Raw genomic sequence first — 24,737 nt, forward strand, 5'->3', positions numbered from 1 at the left:
TGTTTATTGGACCCATGCCCTTCCTGGCTGGTTTATGCAGCTCAGGAGGGGACACGAGGCTGGTTCCAGGCGGTTATATCTGCTTCTTTGAGTGAGGGTAATTTCCCCGCCGTCTTGAAGGAGGCGGTGGTGAGACCTCTCCTCAAGAAGCCTGCCTTGGACCCAGCTGTGTTAAATAACTTTCGTCCGGTCTCCAACCTTCGCTTTCTTGCGAAGGTTGTTGAGAGTGTGGTGGCGCATCAGCTCCCTCTGGTCCTGGATGAAGTGGATTATCTAGACCCGTGCCAATCGGGTTTCAGGCCCGGGTACAGCACGGAGACGGCATTGGTCGCTCTGGTGAATGATCTCTGGAGGGCCCGGGACAGGGGATATTCCTCTGTCCTAGTCCTATTAGACCTCTCGGCGGCTTCCGATACCATCGACCATGGTATCCTGCTGCGGCGTCTCAGGGGATTGGGAGTGGGAGGCACAGTTCTTCGGTGGTTCTCCTCCTATCTCCTGGGACGTTCGCAGTCGGTGTTGGCAGGAGGGCAGAGGTCGACCCCAAGGTCTCTCGTTTGTGGAGTTCCTCAGGGGTCGGTCCTCTCGCCTCTCCTGTTCAACATCTACATGAAACCGCTGGGTGAGATTATTCATGGTTTTGGATACCCAGCTTTTCATTTCGACCCCAAACCACCCCAGTGATGCCCTCAATGTGATGTCCCGTTGCCTGGAGGCGGTTCGGGTCTGGATGGGGAGGAACAGATTTCAGCTCAACCCTGACAAGACTGAGTGGCTGTGCATTCCGGCATCCCGGGATATTCAGAATATTCCACCTCTCTCTATGGGGGGTGATTTTTTACCCCCCGTAGATAGGGCTCGCAACTTGGGAGTCCTCCTAGATTCGCAGCTCACTCTGGAAGATCATATAGTAGCTGTGACTAGGGGGGCTTTCGCCCAGGTTCGCCTGGTGCGCCAGTTGCGGCCCTATCTAGACCGGGATGCCCTGTGTATGGTCACTCATGCGCTCGTGACCTCTCGTCTGGACTACTGCAATGCTCTCTACATGGGGCTTCCCTTGAAGACCACTCAGAGGCTTCAGCTGGTACAGAATGCAGCCGCGAGAGTTGTCTTGGGAGTCTCCCGGTACTCCCATGTTACACCTTTGCTCCGCGAGCTGCATTGGTTGCCAGTTGTCTTCCGGGTGAGATTCAAGGTTTTGGTAATGGTTTTTAAGGCCCTACATGGCATGGGTCTGGAGTACCTCGGGGACCACCTGCTGCTGGCGTCAACTTCCCTCCGCCCTGTGCGTTCCCACAGAGAGGGCCTCCTCAGGGTGCCTCCGGTCAGAGAATGTCGGCTGGTGGCCCCCAGGGGGAGGGCCTTCTCTGTGGGCGCTCCGGCTTTATGGAATCAGCTGCCGGTCGAGCTCCGGATGGCACCTGACCTTCGCTCCTTCCGATGCGGTCTGAAGACCCATTTATTGGAACAAGCCGGCCTGGCCTGATGGGGATTTAATGGGGATTTTTATATTGTTATCGACTGTTTTAGCTGGGCTACTATTTAATTCTTTTTAATTTTTGTATCCTGTATTTTTTATGTATGCCCTGTTCACCGCCCTGAGTCCTTCGGGAGAAGGGCGGTATACAAATACAATAAAACTAAACTAAACTAAACTAAACCTGAAACTTGACTGATCTGGAACTGACCAAATGAACTGAGGGGTGGGGTTTAAAAATATCGATCTGTGAAGAGATTTTTCAGATCCTGTCTATTATACCTTCATCCATGTCTTAGTAAAAGTTTCTGCTTGGACAATCTTGCCTCCAAGAATATTTCTTTCTTAAAATGTGGATTGGAGTGGGTTCTGACATTAGACAGTCAACCTGGAAGGAAGAACCTTACCGGGGGACTTTGCAAAAAATACAATGTCTAATGATGAGGAGGAAAGCCCCATGGAAAGGGAACTTTCCCCCCGACTGAAATCCCACCAACTATCAGAACCCAAAGCATCATATTCCTCTGGGGAAGAGGTGGTGGAGACGCGTGACCACAAACTGGGGTGGTCGATGGGCGTTGGAAGGAAAAGGGAGTGGGAAAAGGCATCGAGGAAAGTGACCCTGAGGCCGGAGGAACCCGAACCCGAATGGAAGCAAGAGATGGAGAGCTCCCTGCACGTCAGCAAAGAGGACGGGAGTTATGCACCACATGCAGAGTGGATCCTAGAGACCTGATGAAAAAAAACCTTGGTTTGCTAAGAGAGGAAAAACCTGAATCCCGTGGCCACAACAGCGCCTGGAGCCACAGCTCGAGAGACAGTGGGGGGATCCGGAACATGCAGCACCAAGGCCGTCTGCTGAATACGGAGCTACCAATTCAGCAGCACCCACCCCCTGCAGACGGGGATCAGGATGGGGGGGCAATACCATTCGCAGCGTAGGCACCGATCCATTCAAAGACTACCGCCCCTGGAAGCGAAATTCAAGGGGGAGCCGCCATGCTTGGGGGTTTTCCTAACTCAAGTCCTCAGTTATATGGAAGAATATGGACGGGACATCCCCAGTGACAAAGCCTGCATCCGCATCATGCAATCTGCCCTGCAGACTGGGTGGTGAACCTGCATGACTCCAATGCCCCAGAACTCAACGACTTCAACCGATTCATGTCATCCTTGAGGAGGCAGTTTGAGGACCCTTTGGCTGATTGTAAGGCCCAGGAGAGAATCAAAACAGTGAGGCAGGGCAGACGGCCGGTGGCTGAATATACCGAAGAATTCCAGGCCATTGCCAATAAGCTGAACTGGCCAGAAGACATCCTCCTTAACCATTTCAAAGACGGGCTAAACTACGACCTGCATGATGCTTGCCTGCCTTGGGGAGACCCACACCACCTTGATGACTGGTACGTCCTGGCAGAGGAGGTGGAAATAGACCTACTGAAGAGGCACTGCCGAGGGAAACCATGGGCCCACCTGCCGCCCGAGCAAACACACAAGCCAGCGAAACCACCAACTATGGCTTAGAAATCAACAGGCTGTTTCAAATGTGGGAGAGAGGGTGACAGCTCCGCAGAATGCCACTCAAAAGCCCCTCAGCACAAATCAGAGCCATCACCATCCAGGAGAACAGGGAAGTCCCCAAGCAAACCAAAAGAACCTGCCATGAGGGGGACAGAGGCTGTAGAGTCCCCAACCTCTGCTAAGGACTGGGAGGGGACTCTGGCCTACACTGCAGGGGCAGTGGACACCTCGGGAGACAGCTCAAAGTGGATCCATTCCACCCATCCTTAAGACAATGACTATATTAGCTTCCTCCATGCCCAAAGCCGTCAAAGTAAAAGCCCTAATAGACTCTGGCTGCACCCGCTGCCTCATCAGCCCGACGCTGATGGGGAAATTGGGCATTCCAGTGAGGAGACTAAAGCAACCAATCTCTTTTGGCCAGTTAGATGGGTCCATAGCGGGGGGGTACCAGCTACCCTAGCCACCTTACCAGTTCACCTGTCCCTGTCCCTGGGGACCCATGAGGAAGACATAATGTTTGTAGTGACCCCAAGCATGGAATGCCCAAAGATTTTAGGGCTGGAATGGTTGAAGAAATGGAACCCCTGGGTAAATTGGAGGACAGCAGAACTTAACTTCCCAGAAGGGTAGCATAGGAATTTAAAACCCCAAAGGACCCCACAACCCGAGGAGAGGAGACAACATTAGTGGGGGAAGAAAAGGGGTTACCAGAAATATTGGAAGAATACCGGGACCTTGCTGAGGTTTTCAGTGAGGAACAGGCAGATGAGCTTCCCCCTCACCAGCCCACAGACTGTGCTATAGAATTCAAACCCAGGGCAAAACACCCGAAGACCAGGCTGTATTCCATGAGCCCCAAAGAGATGGCGGAGATGGAAAGATTCATAAATAAAAACCTAGAAAGGGGATTTATTGAGCCTGCCAAACTCAAAGTGGCCGCTCCAGTCCTGTTCAGGGAGAAGAAGGATGGCACTATGCGCTTATGCATGGATTACCGGGCCCTAAACACAATTAATGAAAGTAATCTGTATCCCCTAGCCCTAATGAAGGATATGCTATCCCACCTATCAAAAGAAAGGATTTTTACCAAACTAGACCTGAGAGAAGCATATTACCGCATTAGGATTAAGGAAGGAGATGAAGGGAAGACTGTGTTCAATTGCCCAATGGGTTGCTACCAGTTCAAAGTCCTGCCATTTGGACTGCAAGGGCCCCCCGCAGTTTTTATGCAATTAATTAATGAAGTGCTAAGAGAGCACCTATATAAAGGGGTCCTGGTTTACCTAGATGACATCCTTATCTTCACTGAGAACAAAGAGGAGCATGTTAACCTAGTCAGAGCAGTTTTGATAAAATTGCGGGAAGCCCACCTATATGTGAAATTATCAAAATGTGAATTCCACCAGGAAAGAATAGACTATCTAGGATATTGGGCATCCAAATTGACGTGAGAAAGTCAGGGCAGTATTAGAATGGGCACCCCACCCCACCCCTGCACAAGGAAGCAATTGCAAAGTTTCCTGGGGTTTGCAAACTTCTACCACCAATTCATCCCTTCGTTTGCCCAAATAGCCCTGCCCCTCACAAACTTGTTGAAAATGAGAGGCCCCACCCAGTGAAACCCAGCCAGGCTCTGAAGTGGACAATGGAATGTCAAGCAGCATTTGAGAGGCTAAAGAGGCTTTTTTCTGCCGAACCTGTACTCTGAACTACGAGCAACTAAGAAAGAGGGTGGGGAAATTCTGGTTTGTGTCTCTGGATGGAATGTGAAGGGCAGGAAGTAATTATGCTGCGAATGGACTGATGGTTCTTCCTTTCCCATGAGGGGCTTGCCACCTGAAACTTGACTGATCTGGAACTGACCAAATGAACTGAGGGGTGGGGTTTTGCTTGGGGACACTTTAAAAATATCAATCTGTGAGAAGATTTTTCAGATCCTGTCTATTATACCTTCCATCATGTCTTAGTAAAAGTTCCTGCTTGGACAATCTTGTCTCCAATTGTCTTTCTTTCTTAAGATATGGATTGGAGTGGGTTCTGACATTTTTAAGGTAAACAGGCTTAATTTAAAGCTAAAGCTTTTCGAAATTTCCTGAGCCTTTCACTCTAGGATTCCAACATTGTGACACATGACACACCTGAGGCAGCTTAGAGGGGGAAAAAACCTGAGTTTGTGTTTATGTTCTTGCTTTGTACTCGATTCCTCTGTCTTTAAGGGTACAGGGAAGGGATTGGGGGGTGCAGTCTTACTACACTGTGTAATAGCTCAGAAGGGAGAGAGGAAGAAGGGCCAACCAGCTAACTCAGGAGTCTACAAACTTAGCAATTTTAAGACCTGTGGATTTCAACTCCCAGAATTCCTCAATCAGCCATGAGGGCTGAGGAATTCTGGGAGCTGAAGTCCACAAGTCTTAAAAGTGCCAAGTTTGAAGACCCCTGAACTAGCTGGTAGTGGTGCATATTAACAAACATGGATAAATTCATCATAGATTTGTCAGTGCAAAGAGAAAGGGATTCAGCAAAGGAATAGCCACCGAAGAAATTAAAACTGGTTCTTTTTTTCTACAGTTTGTAATATTTTATTAGATTATAGAATAAAATACAAAAATACAAAAGCAAATAGGACAGTGGGGAGAAAAAAAGGGAAAAACGTGAGGGGGAGAAGGGAAAAAGAACATACTTCCTGTTGCAGTAGAAGGAAGCATTAAAATTGAACCTCAACTTTTTACTTTTCCATAATATTATAAACTAGCCATTTCTATAACAACACATGAATCTAATCAGTAAAACCCAAAATCCCCCCCTTTTTTTAGTCATCAAATTTTGGACACCTTGATAAGCACTGGTGGTACTCAAATATTGTCATGTCCTGAAAGTAGTAGAATCTGTGAAAAGGTTGGAAAGCCCTGTCATAGGCTACTTCAGCGAATGGCAGAAGGTCAGTCCAGTAGTCTTGGTGGTAGTTAATAAAACACCTCAGGTGTTTTAGAACTAAGTTCGTTCATTCTGTACCCCCATTCGTTTAAGGATGATAACTAGAACTCAGGCCCTGATCCATTCCCAAGAGCCCCAAAAATGCTCTCCAGAATTTTGAAATGAATTGGAGCCTCCTATCAGAAATTATTCAATGTGGGACCCTGTGTAAGTGGTATGTGTGATGGAGGAACATTTTTGCCAGGACCTTGGCGGTGGGGATCTTCTGACATGGGATAAAGTGGACCTGTCTTGAAAAGAAGTCGGTCACCACCCAAATACTGTCTTTCCCGCACTTTCTGGCAGTTCTACAATAAAGTCCATAGAAATCTCTCTCCAGGGTGCTGAAGCCTCTGCCACTGGTTGCAGGAGGCCAGGTGTTTTTCCTTGCCTCCGTTTGACTGCTGCGCAGATGGGACAGCTTGCCACATAACTTTCAATGTCCTTTTTAAGGGATGGCCACCTAAATTGTCTCTTTAAAAGGTACAGGTTTTTTACAACTTTGAAGTCCCGCAACTTCGAATCATGGCATGTTTGCATAGTCTTTAATCTCTGACTTGCAGGAACATACAATTTCCCTCTACCCAAGCTAGCCCCTCTCACATTGAACAAAGGTTCTTGTGGCTCAGGAACCATTAATCTTTCTCTGGGGCTTGTTTGAACGCAAGGGTAGTGATGTTACCTAGCAACAGGGCTCCTTTCACCTGCACTCAAGTGGTTACTGGGGCTGCCAGTTGTTATGCTGGGAGCAAGGGTTTAATGATTTTTGCTTTCATACTATTATACTGGGGTAGCCTCAACAAATAAATTCTTCCCCCCTTGGAAGGTAGTAGAGGATGAAATTGAATGGATGTCTTAACACCAGTTCAGCAGAAAAAAGTCAATTTAGATTTTTGAATGCGGCTTGGCATTCCATAGTCCATTTCAGAGGCTGGCTAGGTTTTGTTTTATCCACCCCCTTTGTCTTTAGCAAGTTATTGATGGGGAGAGCGATATGTGCAAAGGAGGGAATAAACTGTAAAGGTTTGCAAAACCCAGAAAACTTTGTAGTTGCTTCCTGGTGCGGGGAGGTGCCCACTCTAACACAGCCCACACTTTTCTGGGTCCATTTCTACCCCCTCATGGGAGATCCGGTAGCCTAGTCAATCTTTTCCTTGTGGAATCTGCACTTTGATAATTTAGCATACAGCTTGGCAGCATGGAGTTTGTTCAGGATTGCCCTGACCAGTTTCATGTGCTCGGCTTTTGTTTTGGTGTAAATTAATATGTTGTCAAGGTACACCAAAAACCCCTTGTATAAGTGCTCGTGGAGCACTTTTTTTATCAGCTGCAGAGATTAAAAGACCAGACCCCGTAGCCTTTGCTGGCCGGCCTTCTGACTCTCAGCCACTCACCCTGTGTGAATACCAAGTGAGAGCTGTATTGAAGGCTGTGAATCCCAGCAAAGCCGCAGTCCCAGATGGGGTGCTGGGGATAGTGGTCAGGAATTGTGCCGATCAATTAGCAGGGGTCCTGACAAGGATTTTTAACATCTCCTTGCAAATGGCATGTGTACCATTGTGCTTGAAAGCAGCTACCATTGTCCCAGTCCCCAAGAAAACTGCAGTTGAGTGCCTGAATGACTACAAACCTATTGCATTAACATCTGTAGTCATGAAATGCTTTGAAAGATTGGTTCTCCAACATCTTAGGACATGCCTCCCACTGGACTTTGATAAACATCAATTTGCCTACAGGGGAAATAGGTCGACAGACGATGCCATAGCTACTCCTTTACACTCTGTAGCAAGTCATCTCGAGAGACCTGGAAGTTATGTCAGGATGCTTTTTATTGACTACAGCTCGGCTTTCAACACCATTTTGCTGAGCATTCTTATCGAGAAGCTGACTGACTTGAAATTCTCCCCTGCCATCTGCGATTGGATTCAAGGCTTTCTCAGGGACCGGTTACAAACAGTGAGGGTTGGGTCTGCTTTGTCCACCCCCCTGAAGCTTTGCACCGGCTCGCCACAGGGCTGTGTGCTTAGCCCTGTGAGGGAGAGGAGGAAAGTGGAAAGTGAAAAAGAAGAGGAGGAGGAAGAAGAAGTAGCAGGAGGAAGAGGGAGCAAGACCAGGAAGAGGACGAGGAGGCAGAAGAAGAGATAGCAGAAGAAGCAGGCGGAGGGAGAGGAGGAAGGAAGCGGAGCTCAGATATTGCAAACCAGTTGCAAGTGCAGCCATCAGAGGACCTTTCACGGAGCAAGATGGCTTCTGCCCTGCCACTCTCCTGACCCTGCCCAGACCCCTGCAGACTTGCTGCATTCCTGAAGGTGGAAGACACACTTTCAGCACACCTTCAGCTGCGCGGCCTGGTTCCTAAGTGGCCACAGCCCAGTATCAGTCCGGAGACCAGGGGTTGGCGACCCCTGCTGTAGAGGACCAGAGATTGAGAAAGATACAGATCACACATAAAGCCAAGAAAGGAACTTTTAAAAAATACAATAAAATCAAAAGATAGATGTGGCCTTGGGGATACTTGAATTTGATCATTACTAACAGAAGAACTGATTGAAGATACTAAAATGGTGGGAGCTTTAAATGCAAGTCAGTAGAATCCTTGTGTCATGGTTCCGATAGATGAGACCATTCAAAAGAACTTCAAGGCAAAAAAGTTTCATTAAAGAACATCTTTTATTGGCTACATAGTATCAGCACAAACAAAGGCAAACCCAAGACTGAAAGCCCTCCCCCCAAAGGTTATAATGTTACCCAGTTGAACTTCCCACCCCAATAAAGTGTCACAAATCGCATTCCCCTTGCGTGGGCTTTATAATGTGACCTGGCGCCAGTAACGCTCAGGGCTGGCATAGCATCGCTAGCGATCAGGGCTGGCCTAGCACTGATATAGGTCATTGTTAACAGTCAGGGCTGGCATGTCATTGGTGACGCTCGGGGCTGACAGGGCACTGATTGCGGTTGGGACTGGCACAACGCTGATAATGGCCGGGCTCTGCCAACACACCGGGGTTGAAGTCAAGGCTGGTTTAGGTAGTGGGAAGGCAGCATGGCCCCAGCTATGGGGCTAGGGCTTCATCTTGGCTGCAAATGTTCCTGAGAACATTGGCTCTCTCACTCACCAGAGAGCATCTGACGGGTGATTGGCTCCTCTTCTCCCATCTCCAGGCCATCAAACCTCTCTCTCAGATGTTCAGTGGAATGGCTGTGGAAGGTGGTCAAATAATTCCATTCTCTTGACTCATCCCAGATGGCCAACCACTTAGCCTCCCTCCGCTCTGGCGAGCGGGATCTGCAGGATGAAATCAATGGGAACTCAGCTTCTGCTGCCTTCATGGTGCTCTTCCGTGGTTGAGTCAATTCCAAATGTCAAGTCCCATATAAGGCTCCCTCCTGCTGCAACAATGGCCCCAGTTGACCCACCCAGTCTTTCGGCCTTGCACCGGCCACCAGAGCTAAACTTTCTGCTTGAGCAGTAGCCTGTGTTCCATTTGCTGTGGCAGTTCTGAGGCTTGCAGTCAACTCTTCCTTCTTTTTCATCTTGGTGTCTTCCTTGAGTCTTTGTCATTCTCCCAAAGTTTTGGATAGGCAACCAGGGCTCAGGACCCCAAAAATTTAAAGTAGATACAGTCTTGGGTTAATGTCATGGTTCCGATAGATGAGACCATTCAAAAGAACTTCAAAGCAAAAAAGTTTCATTAAAGAACATCTTTTATTGGCTACATAGTATTGGCATGAACAAAGGTGAACCCAAGACTGAAAGCCCTCCCCCCAAAGGTTACAATGTTACCAAGTTGAACTTCCCACCCCAGTAGTGTCACAAATCACAATCTCCAATTAACTATTTGTGCGGGCTTTCTAACGGAAGCTTTAGCCCACCAAAGTGTTATCAGCAATGACCTTGGTTCCCATAACACAATTCATTGTTTTGACTAAGCTAAAGCACTTATCCCCCTTCCCATTGCGTGGCAACCAAGAACGAAGAAAAAATGGCTTCAGCCATCTTTGTTTGCAGTGTTGACACCTTGATTTTAACAAATAATTTCTGCATTTCTTTACTTTAAAAAAACAACAGTCAAGTGCAAACAAAGAGCTGGACACTAAAACATATAAAGAACAGTTGTAGGAATTGGGTACGTCTAGCCTAGTGAAAAGGAAGAGCAGGACGACAGAATAGCAGTGTTCCAATATTTCAGGGCTGTCACAAAGAAGATGGGGTCAACCTATTCTCCAAAGCACCAGAAGGCAGGACAAGAAGCAATGGATTTCCATCCGTTAATCAAAAACTAAAACTAAGAAGATACTTCCTGACAGTGAGAATAATTAACCAGAGGAATGTGTTGTCTTCAGAAAATGTGGGTGTTCCATCACTGGAGGTTTTAAAGAAGAGATTGGACAGTCATTTGTCTAGAATGGTATAGAGTCTCTTGCTTGGGCAGCGGGTTGGACTAGAAGACGTCCATGGTCACTTCCAACCCTGTTATTCTGAACCATGAGTTGTAGGAAAGAAGATTTTGATAAAGTAGAATTAGTAACAAAGGTGTCATGGAAAGAAAACCTTAAAGGCAAAAGTGGGACTTCTTGAAAAGGCAAAGAAGGGCAAAATCTAAAGAAATAGACATGGTTGAACAGGCAGTTCCCAAGAGCTGAGTTGAGCTGAGACTAAAGGACAAAAAAGGACAAGTACAAAAAATGGAAAGAGGAAAGATCCTTTATTCGCCACCATCCAATCAGAGCTGAAGAAATTTCTTGGATAAGAAGTGAAGTGTCTTCAAAGGAAAACAAGAAAGTCCAGTTGCCTTGTGAAAAAGCATCTTTGGGATGGTTATAACTAGAAGCCAGCACGGGTTTGTTAAAAACCGATCATGCCAAACCAATTTTATTTCATTCTTTGACGAAGTGATTAAATTAATAGACCAGCAAAATGCTGTGTGCTAGACTTCAGCAAGGCATTCAACAAAGTAGACAACAACCTACTTGGTAAGCTAGAAAAATGTGGGATAGACAGCATCACCATCAGATGGATTTGTAACTGGCTGATAAACCATACTCAATGAGTAGTCCTTAATAGTACTACCTCTACATGGAGGGAAGTAAGCAGTGGGGTACCACAAGGTTCCATCCTAGGCCCAGTACTCTTCAATATCCTCATGACTTAGATAAGGGAATAGAAGGAGAACTCATCAAATTCACAGATGACACTAATCTGGCAGGAACAACCAACACCCCAGAAGACAACCTCAGGATCCAAAAAGATCTTGACAGACTTGAACAATGGGCCCTATTCAGCAAAATGAAATTTAATGTGGAGAAAAGCAAAGTTTTACACCTGGGCAGGGAAAATCAAAGATACAAGTATAGATCAGGCAAAACTTGATTCAAAAACATTAACTGTTAGTGGGACTTTGGAGTCCTATTGATCACTTAAACATGAGCCAGCAGTGTGTAACAGCAGCCAAAAATCCTGGGTTGTATGGACAGAGGCATAGAATCAAAATCATGTGAATTATTAGTATTGCTTTATAAAACCCTAGTAAGACCATACCTGGAATACTGCAACCAATTTTGGTCACCATACTACAAAAGAGATGTTGAGACTGTGGAAAAAGTTCTGAGAAAAGCAACTAAAATGATCAAAGGCCTGGAGACTAAAACATACGAAGAATGGCTGCGGGACTTGGGTTTGGCTAGTCTAAAGAAAAGAAGAATAGCAGTATTCCAGTATTTGAGGGGCTGTCACAGAGAAGAGGACATCAAACCTGGAATTAAGGAGAAACTTCCTAACATCAAAGACAATTAACCAGTGGAACAGCCTGCCTTCAGAAATCGTGGGCATTCTATCACTGGAGATTTTTTAGAAGAGACTAGACAGTCACTTGTCTGAAATGGTATAGGGGGCTGGACTAGAAGACCTCCAATTCTATTTGGATTGATTAAAGTGATATTATTTCACAATGTAGGAACTATTGCCAAGAATGGTCCCCTTCCTAGACCCCACAATAGATGGGATCTGGAGTGTGTTCACTCTAGCTGACCTGACCAGATGGGCAGAAACAGAGAGAGACTGATGGTCCCTCAAATAACCAGGCCTGATGCTCTGCAGGGCCTTACAGGCCATAACCAGCTAACTGGCAACCAATGCAGCATGTGAAGCAGTGGGGATATGTGTGCATACCACAGCCCACCCATCACTGCCCTGTGCCACTTCATTCTGGTCAGATATAGTGTGAGGACCTGCCCCAGCTGGTTCCACAGGAAAACAAGACTCTTGAAGTAGACATGTATTGACTTCCAAGTGGATTTCATGGGCAGCCCCAAGATATATTACAGCCCTATTGTAAGGACCCACTTCAAAACCTCATCCCAAGAAACCAGGACTCTTGGAACACTTTCATTCCAAAAGGAACTTTTATTAGGAGAAGCTGACAGCAAGAATAGAAGGCAGGATCTGAGGGTTTCCTGCTCAGATCAATAGGTTAAAGGAGCATCAAGCAAAACCCATCCCAATATTCATCCGGGCAGTTCAAACGAGTCAATCTCTAGGTGTTAAGTCCACTGTGGGAATGGGGCTGATAACAGAGTCCGTTCCCATGCCTGTGAAGATGTTGTTGGGTTCCCACCTTTCCCATCCGCAGCAAGAGATAAGCCAGATGGCCAGAGGCACATTCCTTTCTCACCACAGATTGACATCAATGGGAAACAATTCAAAGAGCAAGCAGATAGAAAAGGCAGAGAGGATACATTTCTCCTAAACAAAGGAGAAATATTGCATTCCATAGGACCTCCCCCCCCTCTCTCAGGAGAATGGCAGAATCCACAGAAAGAAGCTAGAAAGGGACAGAACCAACGCCCCCCACTCATATAGGTTCTGATACTTATATTATAACAATCCAGTGGAGAGGTGACCAAGGCATGAGTGACTACTTGAAGACCCAGCCAGGAGCTGTGTGTCCAAGAGGACCCATACATAGTAGATGATGGAGGGTCCCTGGAAACAAAAGAGTCAAATCAAACTTGCAGGTCAAGAAGAAACCAGCATGGCTGCACAAAGATCACTCAGTCAAATTGAAAGACAAAAAGGACAAGTACAAAAAATGGAAAGAGGGACACATAACTAAGCCTGATTATCAGCAGACAGCCAGAACATGCAAAGACGAAGTCAGGAAAGCAAAGGTTCAGGATGAACAAAGACTTGCAACAAAAATCAAGGATAATGAAAAAAGTTTCTTTCAACATACTAATAACAAGAAAAAGGTCAAGGAAACTGTAAAGAGAGAAGAAGGCAAGGAAATAACAAGCAATAGGGAGAAAGCAGAACTGCTTAACTCATTCTTTGCATCAGTCTTCACACAAAAAGAAATTATAGCACAACATACCAAAACAATACTGCAAAAAACAAACTGGAAACAAAAAATTAAAATAAGCAAGAAAATGGTAAGAGAACACCTATCTGATCTTGATGAATATAAATCACCAGGACCCGACAGATTACATCCTAGAGTTCTGAAGGAGCTGGCAGATGTTATCTCAGAACCATTGCACCATATCTTTCAAAAATTGTGGGGCACTAGGGAAATACTCGAGGATTGGAAAAGGGCTAATGTGGTTCCCATCTTCAAGAAAGGGGGGAAAAACAGAAACTACAGACCAATCAGTCTAACATCAATACCTGGAAAGATTCTGGAAAAGTTAATCAAAAAACAGATCTGCGAACAAATAGAAGCAAACAAACTTATAACTGGTAGCCAACAAGGATTTGTTAAAAACAGATCATGCCCAACCAATCTTATTTCATTCTTTGATAAAATGACAAATTAGTAGGCCAGCGAAATGCTGTGAACATAGTATACTTAGATTTCAATAAGGCCTTTGACAAAGTAGACCACAATCTACTGCTTGGTAAGCTAGAAAAAGGTGGAATAGACAACATCACAACCAGATGGATTTGTAGCAGGCTGACAAACCATACTCAGTGAGTAGTCCTCAATGGCACTACATCCACATGCAGAAAAATAAGCAGTGGGGTACCACAAGGTTTCATCTTGGGCCCAGTATTCTTCAATATCTTCATAAATGACTTAAATGAGGGAATTCATCAAATTTGCAGATGACACTAAGCTGACAGAAACAGCCAACACCCGAGAAGACAAACTCAGGATTCAAAAAGATCTTGATAAACTTGAACAATGGGCCCTATCCAACAACATGAGTTTCAATGTGGAGAAAAGCAAAGTTTTACATATAGGCAGGAAAAACCAAAGCTATAAGTACAGATTAGGGGAGACCTGGCTCAAAAACAGTAACTGTGAGAGGGACCTTGGAGTCCTAGTGGACGATCATTTGACTATGAGCCAGCTGTGTGCAGCAGCAGCCTAAAAAGCTAATACAATCCTGGGTTGTATAAATAGAGGCATTGAATCAATCATGTGAAGTATTAGTACTGGTTTATAAAACCCTAGTGAGGCCACACCTGGAATACTGCAACCAATTTTGGTCACCATATCACAAACAAGATGTTGAGGGTTTGGAAAAAATTCAGAGAAGAGCAACTAAGATGATCAAAGGCCTGGAGACTAAAACATACGAAGAACGGCTGCAGGACTTGGGTTTGCCTAGTCTAAAGAAAAGAAGAAATAGGGGTGACATGATAGCAGTATTCCAGTATTTGAGGGGCTGCCACAAGGCAGAGGGGGTCACATTATTCTCCAAAGCACCAGAGGGCAGGAGAAGAAACAACAGTTGGAAACTGATCAAAGAGAGAAGCAACCTGGAATTAAGGAGAAAGTTCCTAACATTGAGTACAATTTAACCAGTGGAACAGCTTCACTCCAGAAATCGTGGGCACTCCAGCACTGGAGGTTTTTAAGAAGAGACTGGATGGTTCTCCTGCTTGAGCAGGGAGCTGGACTAGAAGACCTCCAAGGTCCCTTCCAGCTCTATTCTATTCTATTCTATTCTATTCTATTCTATTCTATTCTATTCTATTCTATTCTATTCTATTCTATTCTATTCTATTCTTTACTGCCTTCCCTCTCCCACATCATCTTTTCTGTTCAGCCTTGCACTGACATGTCTCATACTTTTGTTGTTTTTTCTTCTTGTTGTTGTTGTTTTTGAATGAGCCTATGGCATTGCCTCTCACCCTTTTCTCACCGGCCTTGAAAGACTTTCTTCTCCCAATCACTGGTGCTCCAGGAAGCAAGTGCCAATAGTCAGGTATCTGAAGAAGGTAACTGGAGGGAAGAGGAGAGACTTCTGAAAACAATCCTCCCCTGGGCCCTGAAGGGCTTTGGGGCGGTAACCAGGCTCTTAATTGTACCCTGAAGCCACTGGAAGCAGCACAGCTCATGTGAGTCGCATCCACAACTGTCTGCACCGTTTGGACCAGCTGCAGTTCCAAGTGGTCTTCAAGGACAGCACATTGCAGGGATCTATTTAGGAGGGGACCAAGGCATGAGTCACCATGAGTAAGTCCTCCCAATTCAAGAAAGGCTGTAAGAGCCCTGGTGGTGCAGTGGTTAAAGTGCAGTATTGCAGGCAAACTCTGCCCATTGCCAGGAGTTCAATCCTGACAGACTCAGGGTTGACTCAGTCTTCCATCCTTCTGAGGACTGTAAAACGAGAACCCAGATTGTTGTGAACAATATGCTCACATTTCTAAACTGCTCAGAGAATACCATAAAGCACTGTGGAGCAATATATAAACTCTAAGTGCTACTGTTGCAATTGATGCACAACAAATTTGTGCAAAAGCCATCTTGCCCACCACTGCCACCTGTTCCTTGAACAGCAGTGAGTCCAATAGGAACCCCAAATTCTGCCCAAGCTTTGTCTGAATCAAGAACTAAGAATGAATCAAGAACTCCAGATCTAGGGGGCCTTAAAACCCAAAGCCATTTGGTCTTTACTAGGGTTAGGTCCTCCTCTAGGCACCAAAAGAATCTCAACAGCATCACTTGGTTGGCCAGGGGTGTAACTGATTATCTCCAGCATACTGTTGGTACTTAAGCTTGTGCTAGCAGATGATCTCACCCAGTGATTTTAACTCCAGAGAATAAAGAATGAAAATAGAGGGGGGGGGGTCCTTCTAGGAGTTTCTCTACATTGTGCAAGGATGTGTTTGTTTCACTGGTCTTTCAATATCAAAAAATTGATTTTCTTGCCATTGATCAGTTTGCAGACTGGAGAAACTGACTGTATAATCCTGATTGTGTTTTTAGTTAATCAAGTGGAGCTTGTCAGGGTTATACTCAGGCAGTTTATAGTCTGAATATTTTGCGGGGTCTTCTGAATGTTTTTGACCCAGATATGAAAAATGTCATGCAGAATAATTGTGTCCATGTTTACTCTGACCTAAATGTCAGTGCTCCATATGACTTACTCCAAGCAGATACGCATGGGATCACAACAGTGCTATTTAAGCCTGAAAAGGTAGACTGAAACAGAAATCAAACACAATTGCAACTTTTGCAGTGACTGGGGGTGGGTGGGTGGGGCAACACTTCAGTCCCATTGTTGAAAGGAAGGAATTATTCCAGAGCTTCTGCTGTCAAGAAATGTGATTTGGCAATTCAGAGACAGGACTTCTCTGCACTCCATCCTGGGCCCGTTGTCAACAAAGCTGTTCTGCGGGTAGCTGTGATTATCAGTTGTGGAAAAGGTGCAGGACCTCTTGCCCTGGGACAGGGACCTTTGGACTCCAGCCAATGAACCACCCATCAGCCAGTGTGTGTGGGGGGGGGGGAGGAATGGACAACCTGGCACACACAGACACAGTCAAGAAATCCATACCACCCTAAAATGTATTCATTATGTCACAATTCGTGCTGTCTATTATTATTTTTCTTAAATTGAAGTATGAAAGCAGAGACCTACAAGCACACAGGTAGACATGCACACTCTTCTTCTGCAGATTGTGTAACATTCTGCATGTTGTATATATTTTCTTAATATCCTTATTTTACTCCTGCAAAGTTTTATACATCTATGTATATTTATTATGGTTTTGCTACTCACAAGGAAGGCCTGGGTTTCTTCAGGTCATTCCAGTTTGCTTCCTGTCCTTTTGAAATCTTGGGTGTGGTCAGCACTGGCCTTTCAACCAGATGTTCACATCCGTTTGGAGCAGTACTTTCAGAGGAGGGAGGACCAGGCTTGGTCCATTCCACTAGAAAGTACCAACAAGTTCACCACTGGCTGGAGTTACACTTCTGTGATGTGAGAGTTTTGTGCCTGTATCAACACTGTTAAGCACAGTGACTGATGGAGTGCTACAGCATCCTGACCAGAAATTGACTAGCTTCCCCAAAGGAGAAAGGAACGCCACTGGTGTAAAGGTGCTACAAGCTTATCCCTTCCCACATCTAGCGTATAAACCAGTGAAGTGAGAGGGCCTCAAACAAAGGGAAGAGGAAGGATGTGCACCCTGAATGACCCAGGGCTGTCTTCTGATGCTTGCCGCCTCCTCCTCCTCCTCCTCCTCCTCCTCCTCCTCCTCCTCCTCCTCCTCCTCCATAGCTAGGGATCAGGGCTAGTTGACTGAAGGCCAGCTATCTCTCCTGGAGCCTTTAAGCAGAACTTCCCATGACGGGCAAATCATTTCATGACATGAAGCCACTTGGTGTAATGACCGATTTTTATTCAGGGACTGGACAGAATTGAATTTGCTTCCTAAGATGAGCACTTTTCTCAGCTAAAGTTCTTTCTCAGAAGTGTTTGAATTGTTAAAACAGACCATCCTCCAGCTCTCAGCAATATACCTTATGGGTATAGACAGGGACTCCTCCCTCTGCTGTATTCAGAACTTCAAAAGTCGTGGGTGCTCCACCACTGGAGGTTTTCAAGAAGAGACTGGACAGCCACATATCTAAAATGATATAAGATCTCCTGCTTGTGCATCCCCATGTATAGAAGACTTCCAGGGTCCCTTTCAACTCTGTTATTCTGTTTTTTCTAATGATATTATTTCTAATAATAATAGAGCTGGTCTGGACCAAGAGGATTACATGCATCCAACTGGAAGGCAGTCAGCATGTCCTTAGGATAGACCATGAAGGAATCATTATGTGAAGTGGCATCACAGCATGAAATCAACTGTATTTGGCATATAGTAGACAAATCAATTTACAGGGATGTGTTTGTATAAATGGAACTATTTCTGCTTGTGGGTATTTTTATCCCATTCTCTCTATTTCTAGACAGTGGAAGCTCTGCCAATAACCGGGCTGGGGATTCTGCTTGGGGAACAGGACAGGTATGTTTTATTACAACCAAACGATCCAAACCCCTATTTTTTTAAAGCATAACCATGTGAAAGTATCTTCCCAAATTCAAACTTTGTGACCCAAACCTGTCTCTCTCTAAAATTGGCTGTGCCAGAAAAGCTCTCTGCTTCATTCAGGCATTTTGTTCTTTAGGAACCGGCTGAAGCTCTTCCGGAAGGGCCAGAATGTGAGCCCAGCCGACATGTACCGGTGGAAGCTCTCCTCCCATGAACCTTGCAGTTCCACTTGCACCACAGGTGAGCAGCCCCCAAAGGGCCTGCACGGGGAACCCTTGGCCAATCTACTTGGGAAGGTCATTCCATCCTCCACCTTTAGTTGCGCAGGCTTTCAAGGAGAGCAGATGCACCATGGCAGGTTCCAAGCATGGAAGCAGCCACTTCTGTGTAGAGCTTGCGACAGGACAAAGGCAGGGAAAAGTTCTTGTGGCCCTATTGCCCAAGGAGGTACACATACACAGTTGTGTCTTTCTATTAAAAGCCAAAGCATCTTCACTGTGTAGGCCAGTGGCCCAGAATGTGTCTATATGTTGGAAATGGATCCAACACAGCCATCTGATCTGAAATAATTCACTGTATAAGGAACAGTACTTGGGTCATGCTTAGAGGCAATATTTTCTCAAGTTGCAGCAGCTTGAGTGAGTTTTTACCAATTATCTTAAGAGGTGTTAGATTTAAGAAATCATTGTCGATTTCAAAAAAGGCAGGCACAGCCACACACCTCTGGGTATTAATGATTCACCTGTGAAGGTGATTAGCAGCTTCAGGTTTCTGGTATGCAACTAGCTTGGTCACTCAACAGGGAGACACTGATGAAGCGGGCACAGCAGCGCCTGCCTTTTCTGCATGAGAAAAGCACACCTTCCTTCTCCTGTCCTGACCACTTTCCATAGAGGGATGGTCGAGAGCATCCTGTCGTATTGGAAGCATCCCTGCTTCAGACAGGAAGGCAGTGCAGAGAGTGGTGAGGATGGCAGAAAAGATTATTGGCAGTTCTCTCCCTTCTCTCCAGGACATGGCATTACTGTATATGGTGATGCTTGAGCAGGGTCCGCAGGATTGTCTGGGATGTTACACATCCTCTTCATGACATGTTTTCCTGGTTACCTTATGGGAGGAGGCTTATCTTACCTTATATCTTTTATCTTATACAGTATCTTATCTTATAATCTTGTCTTATCTAACTTATCTTTTGTCTTGTCTTATCTTCTTATCTTTCTGTCTTGTCTTGTCTTACCATCTTACCTTATCTTACCTTACCTTTCCCTCTTATCTTGTCTTGTCTTGTCTTATCATCTTACTCTACCTTATCTTATCATTTCTTACATTGTTTTCAGACAGAACTGAGGTCTGTGAATAATTCTGCCGACCAGAAGTGGTGAATAAATTTGCTTAGAGTACAAATCCAGCCTCAGAATTGTTTTCAATGAAGAATTCCTGTTTTCTGTTCTTCAAGGACAGCCCACCTGTCTGTTGTCTGTTGTCTGGGAACTACCAGATGCCTCAGGAGCAGGAAACAAGCCCCTCTCTTTCTGACTTTCCCTGCAACCACAATTTAAAGGCAAACAGCCTTTAACTCAGAAGTCCCACTGAGTCTTTTAGACAAACAGCTTGTGGAAGATGTCCCTTTCTTTAATTTTACCAGCCCCCTTTTAAACCTCCAAGTTAGCCATCACCATAGAATGTGGGTTAGTTAATGCTGGTCTTCTGTTCTATGCCATCCACAGCTCCTAGGCCCAGAAAGGACACAGCTTCTATCTAACTGCATTCGCTATGTCATGCCATTGAAGATTTAAACAACTCAGCTTTTGCCCAGGATGGAGTCTCAAGTACCCTTAACCCTCCCTGCCTCTTCCTCTCTTCCCTAAGCAGTGTGGGCCAAAGCAGGCTGTTTGCTTCTAAGGGGCTTTTATCTTTGGCTGGTTTCATGGATGAGGGAATGGCATCCTCCTCTACCTTTACCTGTGCAGTGGCCTAGCTCAGTGGTTACGATGCTGGGCTGGTCAGCTGGAAAGCCACAGCCTGGGTTTGAGACCCAAGTGTTGCATAATGGGTGGATTCGTGTGATCCATATAGTGATGGAAATTTATTTTATGTATTTATTTATTTATTTTATTAAATTTCTATACCGCCCTTCTCCCAAAGGACTCAGGGCGGTATACAGGGCAATAAAATAGTACACACAAAAGTTAAAAGTAAAATTAAATTAATTTTAGCCCTAACAATAAATAGTTAAAAAACCCAAACCCTTAGTCCAGGCCGGCCTGTTCAAACAACCAAGTCTTCAGGTCACGGCGGAAAGAGCGAAGGTCGGGAGCCATCCGGAGCTCAACAGGCAGTTAATTCCAAAGGGCTGGCACGCCCACAGAGAATGCTCTCCCCCTGGGGGCCGCCAGCCAGAAATCCCTGACCGACGGCACCCTGAGGAGGCCTTCTCTGTGGGAGCGCACAGGACGAAGGGAAGTTGACGCCGGCAGCAGGTGCTCCCGTAGGTAATCCGGACCCATGCCATTTAGGGCTTTATAGGTCATCACCAGCACCTTGAATCTCACTCGGAGGGCAACTGGAAGCCAATGCAGCTCGCGGAGGAGAGGTGTTACATGGGAGTATTGGGAAACCCCCATCACAACTCGCGCGGCCGCATTCTGCACCAGTTGAAGCCTCCGAGTGGTCCTCAAGGGCAGCCCCATGTAGAGAGCATTGCAGTAGTCTATCCGAGAGGTCACGAGCGCATGAGTGACTGTACGCAGGGCATCCCAGTCCAGATAGGGCCGCAACTGGTGCACCAGGTGAATCTGGGCAAAAGCCCCCCTGGCCACAGCTCCTACATGGTCTTCCAAACGGAGCTGTGAGTCAAGGAGGACACTCAAGTTGCGAGCCCTATCTACGGGGGGTAACTCCTCACCCCCCATAGTTAAAGATGGAACGAACTGAAATGTCTCTTGGGCAGCGAGAATCAGAGATGAGTACCATCCCCGAGTCAGTCACCACTCCCAGTGGGATAACATAGACAGGCCGTGAGAGACTTGAGGGGGAATGTTGAGAGGGAACACTTTGGCAGGACAAGACTCTGACAAAGAAGGCTCCCCCCCCCCGGGAACCCCAGAGAGCATGAATTCTCTGGCAGATGGGACCCGCAGCAGGCCTCCTCTACCAGGCCTGATGTGGGGTACAGCTGTAATTGGGGAGAGGCAGTCCCTCAGACAACCTGGTACCAATGCCACACTGTAAATTAGACCTGGAAGCAAACTGGCCTAGTGGTGAAGATGCTGGCCTAGTAACTAGGAGTCAGTGAGTTGTAGTCTCACCCTAGGCATGGAAAACTGGCTGGGGGACTTTGGGCCAATCACTCTCTTTCCATTCAGCCTACCTCACTGTGTCGTTGTTATGAGGAAAATAGGAGCATTAGGCATGTTCTCCTCGAGTTATTTATTTATTTATTATTTATTATTTTAATTCCATTTATATCCCGCCCTTCTCCGAAGACTCAGGGCGGCTTACAAGCTTAGCAGTAGCCTTCATTCTATGTACGGTATTAAGTCTATTCTGGTCATTTTTTAACATGCTTGTTTTTAATGAATTAATTCCTGGGTCATTTGTTGAAAAGGTTCTCTTTAAGGAAAAGGGAGTCAGAACTGATCGATACTATTATTTACTCTTAATCAACTTATCTTTTTAAAGGTGGGGGAGTGAATTGAATGTAATAATAAAATTTATTAAGGATTGTTGGAGTTTTTGCTATAAAATATAGATGCAATTTTACCTTCCTCTTATTTTCTTGGATAAAGTTGCCAAAAGTATCAAAAAAGGTGGTCTTGCAAAAAAAAATCCTATAACTGATATTAAAAGAAAAAACGTTTCCAAGTTGCACATCCCATGCCCCTAAATTTTTCCAGATCTTTCCTATGTCTTCTATGCTCCAGGAAGATTTCTTGTGTGAAGAAAGTCACTTTTGCACCCTTGGCAATGGCCTAGACTGGTCCTGCTGGGTTTTTGGCATAGTTTTCAGGGGTGCTTTGTCAGTGCCTGCTTCTTCCTGGGGCTGAGAGAGGCTGGCCCAAGGTGGGTCTCCCAGTTTGTAGCTTGTGCTGGACCAGTGTATAGCCATCTGGTCCATTATATAGTTACCTTAGGAAGTAAGAACTGTGTTAGAGTATTTAGCATTTAAAGGGTTAATGCTGTATCCTTAATAGAACTGTATGTAAGAACATTTAGCATTCAAAGGGTTAAATACTGTTTCCTTAAGAGATGGCTTCTGGGAAATGTAGTCTAGTTGTTAATTAGTCCTATATCTTATCTAGTCAGTGGGAGGAGCTTCAAAGTTTATTGCAGAACATCCTGGCTATGTGCCAGGTTTTAAAAGCCTTTTGTTTTAATCAACCATCGTGCATGCATCTATTAGCATCCATAACAATGCTTAGCTGAGATGGAGAAATCACTCCTTTTTTATGGGCATGAATATCTCGCTATGACCAGACATATCTACTGCAAACGTAAGTCTTGCTTAGAATTCCTTGAAAATAAATATTTGTTTTAAAATCATTTTTGTTGAGTTTATACTATCTGAAATTGGGTCTACAAAGCATTTTAGTTTACAGTTCCAGAACATAGCTTGATGCCTTAACCACTAGCCCTCTTGAAAAACAATATAAGATTCCCCCACCCCCAGTGTGAACAAACTAATGCTCTCTTTCCCACCATCTTGTCTTGGTGAATGAGCTCAGATTCCACCACTGCTTTGATTAGAGGGGCCAAGTGTTCATGCCAGGTGATAAAAGGAGACAGAAGGTGCCTTGACTTTTATTGATGCTGCGGTTCAGAGGGTGCAGTGATGGGAGGGGGGGACTTCCAGATAACATCTGTGCAGGCAAACAGCCATGGCAGTGAAAGACTGATTGCTTTGGTCTTTCTGAATGCAGGAGTGATGTCCACATATGCCATGTGCATACGCTACGATGGCACCGAGGTGGAGGAGCCTTTCTGTGATGCAGCCACGCGGCCAGAGCCCATCCACGAGTTCTGTGCAGGAAGAGAATGCCAGCCCAGGTTTGTCTTCTCCACTGCTTGGAGAACCAAAGCCCAGAGCGCTCCTTCTGCGCTTGGAATATTGCCATAGTGCCCATCCCGTCCAGTGAACAGAAAGGGGACTGCTGGAATGCCAGGCTTCCTGCCTGCCACCCTAGTGAGAATCTAGAGATGGGCCACTGGCAGGAACGGTGGATCAGGGCAGAAGCTTTTTATAGGGCCCTCTTGGCAATAGAGGCAGGTCTCAGGGACACAACCTGGTTGGTGGGTAAGACTGACTTTCCTGCATGAAAGCAAGAGGCTCTCCCTCGACAGTCTCAGGGGAGGATCCAGTGCTGGACAGACACAGCACCACCATGAAAAGGAGGGAGGGAGAGTTTATTACAGTCCGTGACTGCAAAGCAAAGGTAATTAGAAAAATAAAAATGCCATCCCAACTCCCAAATTATATCTTTTTGTAATAGTAACTAATACATTTTATACAATTTTATGTAATCCATCCCATGGATGAATGCGATAAATTAAAAAAAAATTAAATTAAATTAATTAAATTATTAAATTAAATTAAATATAAAAATGCCGAGGTTTAAAATTTGCTCCTAGGCTTCAAAGCAGACTTTGGCAAATAGCTTTACTGTTAAAATGGGCAAGAGAACTGACATATAGACTTTACTGAAAGGATAATGTATAATAAAATTAGTAAGCTAGCCCAGATCATCCGCAATTTAGGTGTTTGCAAAGGCTAGGAATGAAAACTCTGCAAAGAGAATAACTGCCATTCCAATAAAGTTGGAGGCAAAGCTAGGGCAGCGGTCAGCAACCTTAAACACTCAAAGAGCCACTTGGACCCATTTCCCAGAGGAAGCCGCAAAACTTGTGCGTGTGCATGCACGCGAGGGGGGGAGCTTGATTGAAGAGGTTAATTAAAAAGAAATAGAGGCTGCTGTGCATGCGTTCTCTCTCTCTCTCCCTCTTTCTCTCCCCCCTCCCTTCTCCAATCTTCTGCTCACCTGGCAAGCTGGCTTCATACTGTTCTCGGACAAGCTGACAAACATTCATATTGGGCTGGCTCTCCTGCCCTGCTTTCTGCTGCTTCCTGCTTCCTGTGGAGACGCAGCAAAGGCAGGAGCCCCGCCCAAGAAGCCTGTCAGCTTCTTGGAGAACAGTGTGAGGCCACTCTCTTTTACACACACACACACACACACACAGAGAGAGAGAGAGAGAGAGAGAGAGAGAGAGAGAGAGAGAAGGGAAGCACAAATGCCTCTGTCTCTGTCTCTGCAAATGGTGGAGGAAAACTGGGAACCGCAGGAGAAGGCTGAAAGAGCCGCATGCAGCTCCAGAACTGCGGGTGCCGACCCGTGAGATAGGGTGAAAAACCTGGAATACTCTGCTGTACGAAGCGTATAAAATAGTGGAGACAAGAACTTTAGTAATGTTTTGGCATTCTTTCTCGGTAAATCA

General features: G+C 45.6%; 1 protein-coding gene across 1 annotated transcript in view; it reads left to right on the forward strand.

Moving 5' to 3' along the window:
- The window catches only part of ADAMTSL2 (ADAMTS like 2), a gene marked incomplete at its 5' end in the record, with an annotated part of 71,351 nt that overhangs the window by 38,364 nt on the left and 8,250 nt on the right, over window positions 1-24,737 (forward strand). The window contains 2 exons of the mRNA XM_081339935.1: window positions 18,385-18,488; window positions 23,168-23,294. Coding sequence (XP_081196061.1) covers window positions 18,385-18,488; window positions 23,168-23,294 — 231 coding nt within the window. The remainder of the gene's footprint in view (window positions 1-18,384; window positions 18,489-23,167; window positions 23,295-24,737) is intronic.

This window comes from Vipera berus (genome assembly GCF_964194415.1).
Source record: "Vipera berus genome assembly, chromosome: 15".
Taxonomy (NCBI): domain Eukaryota; kingdom Metazoa; phylum Chordata; class Lepidosauria; order Squamata; family Viperidae; genus Vipera; species Vipera berus.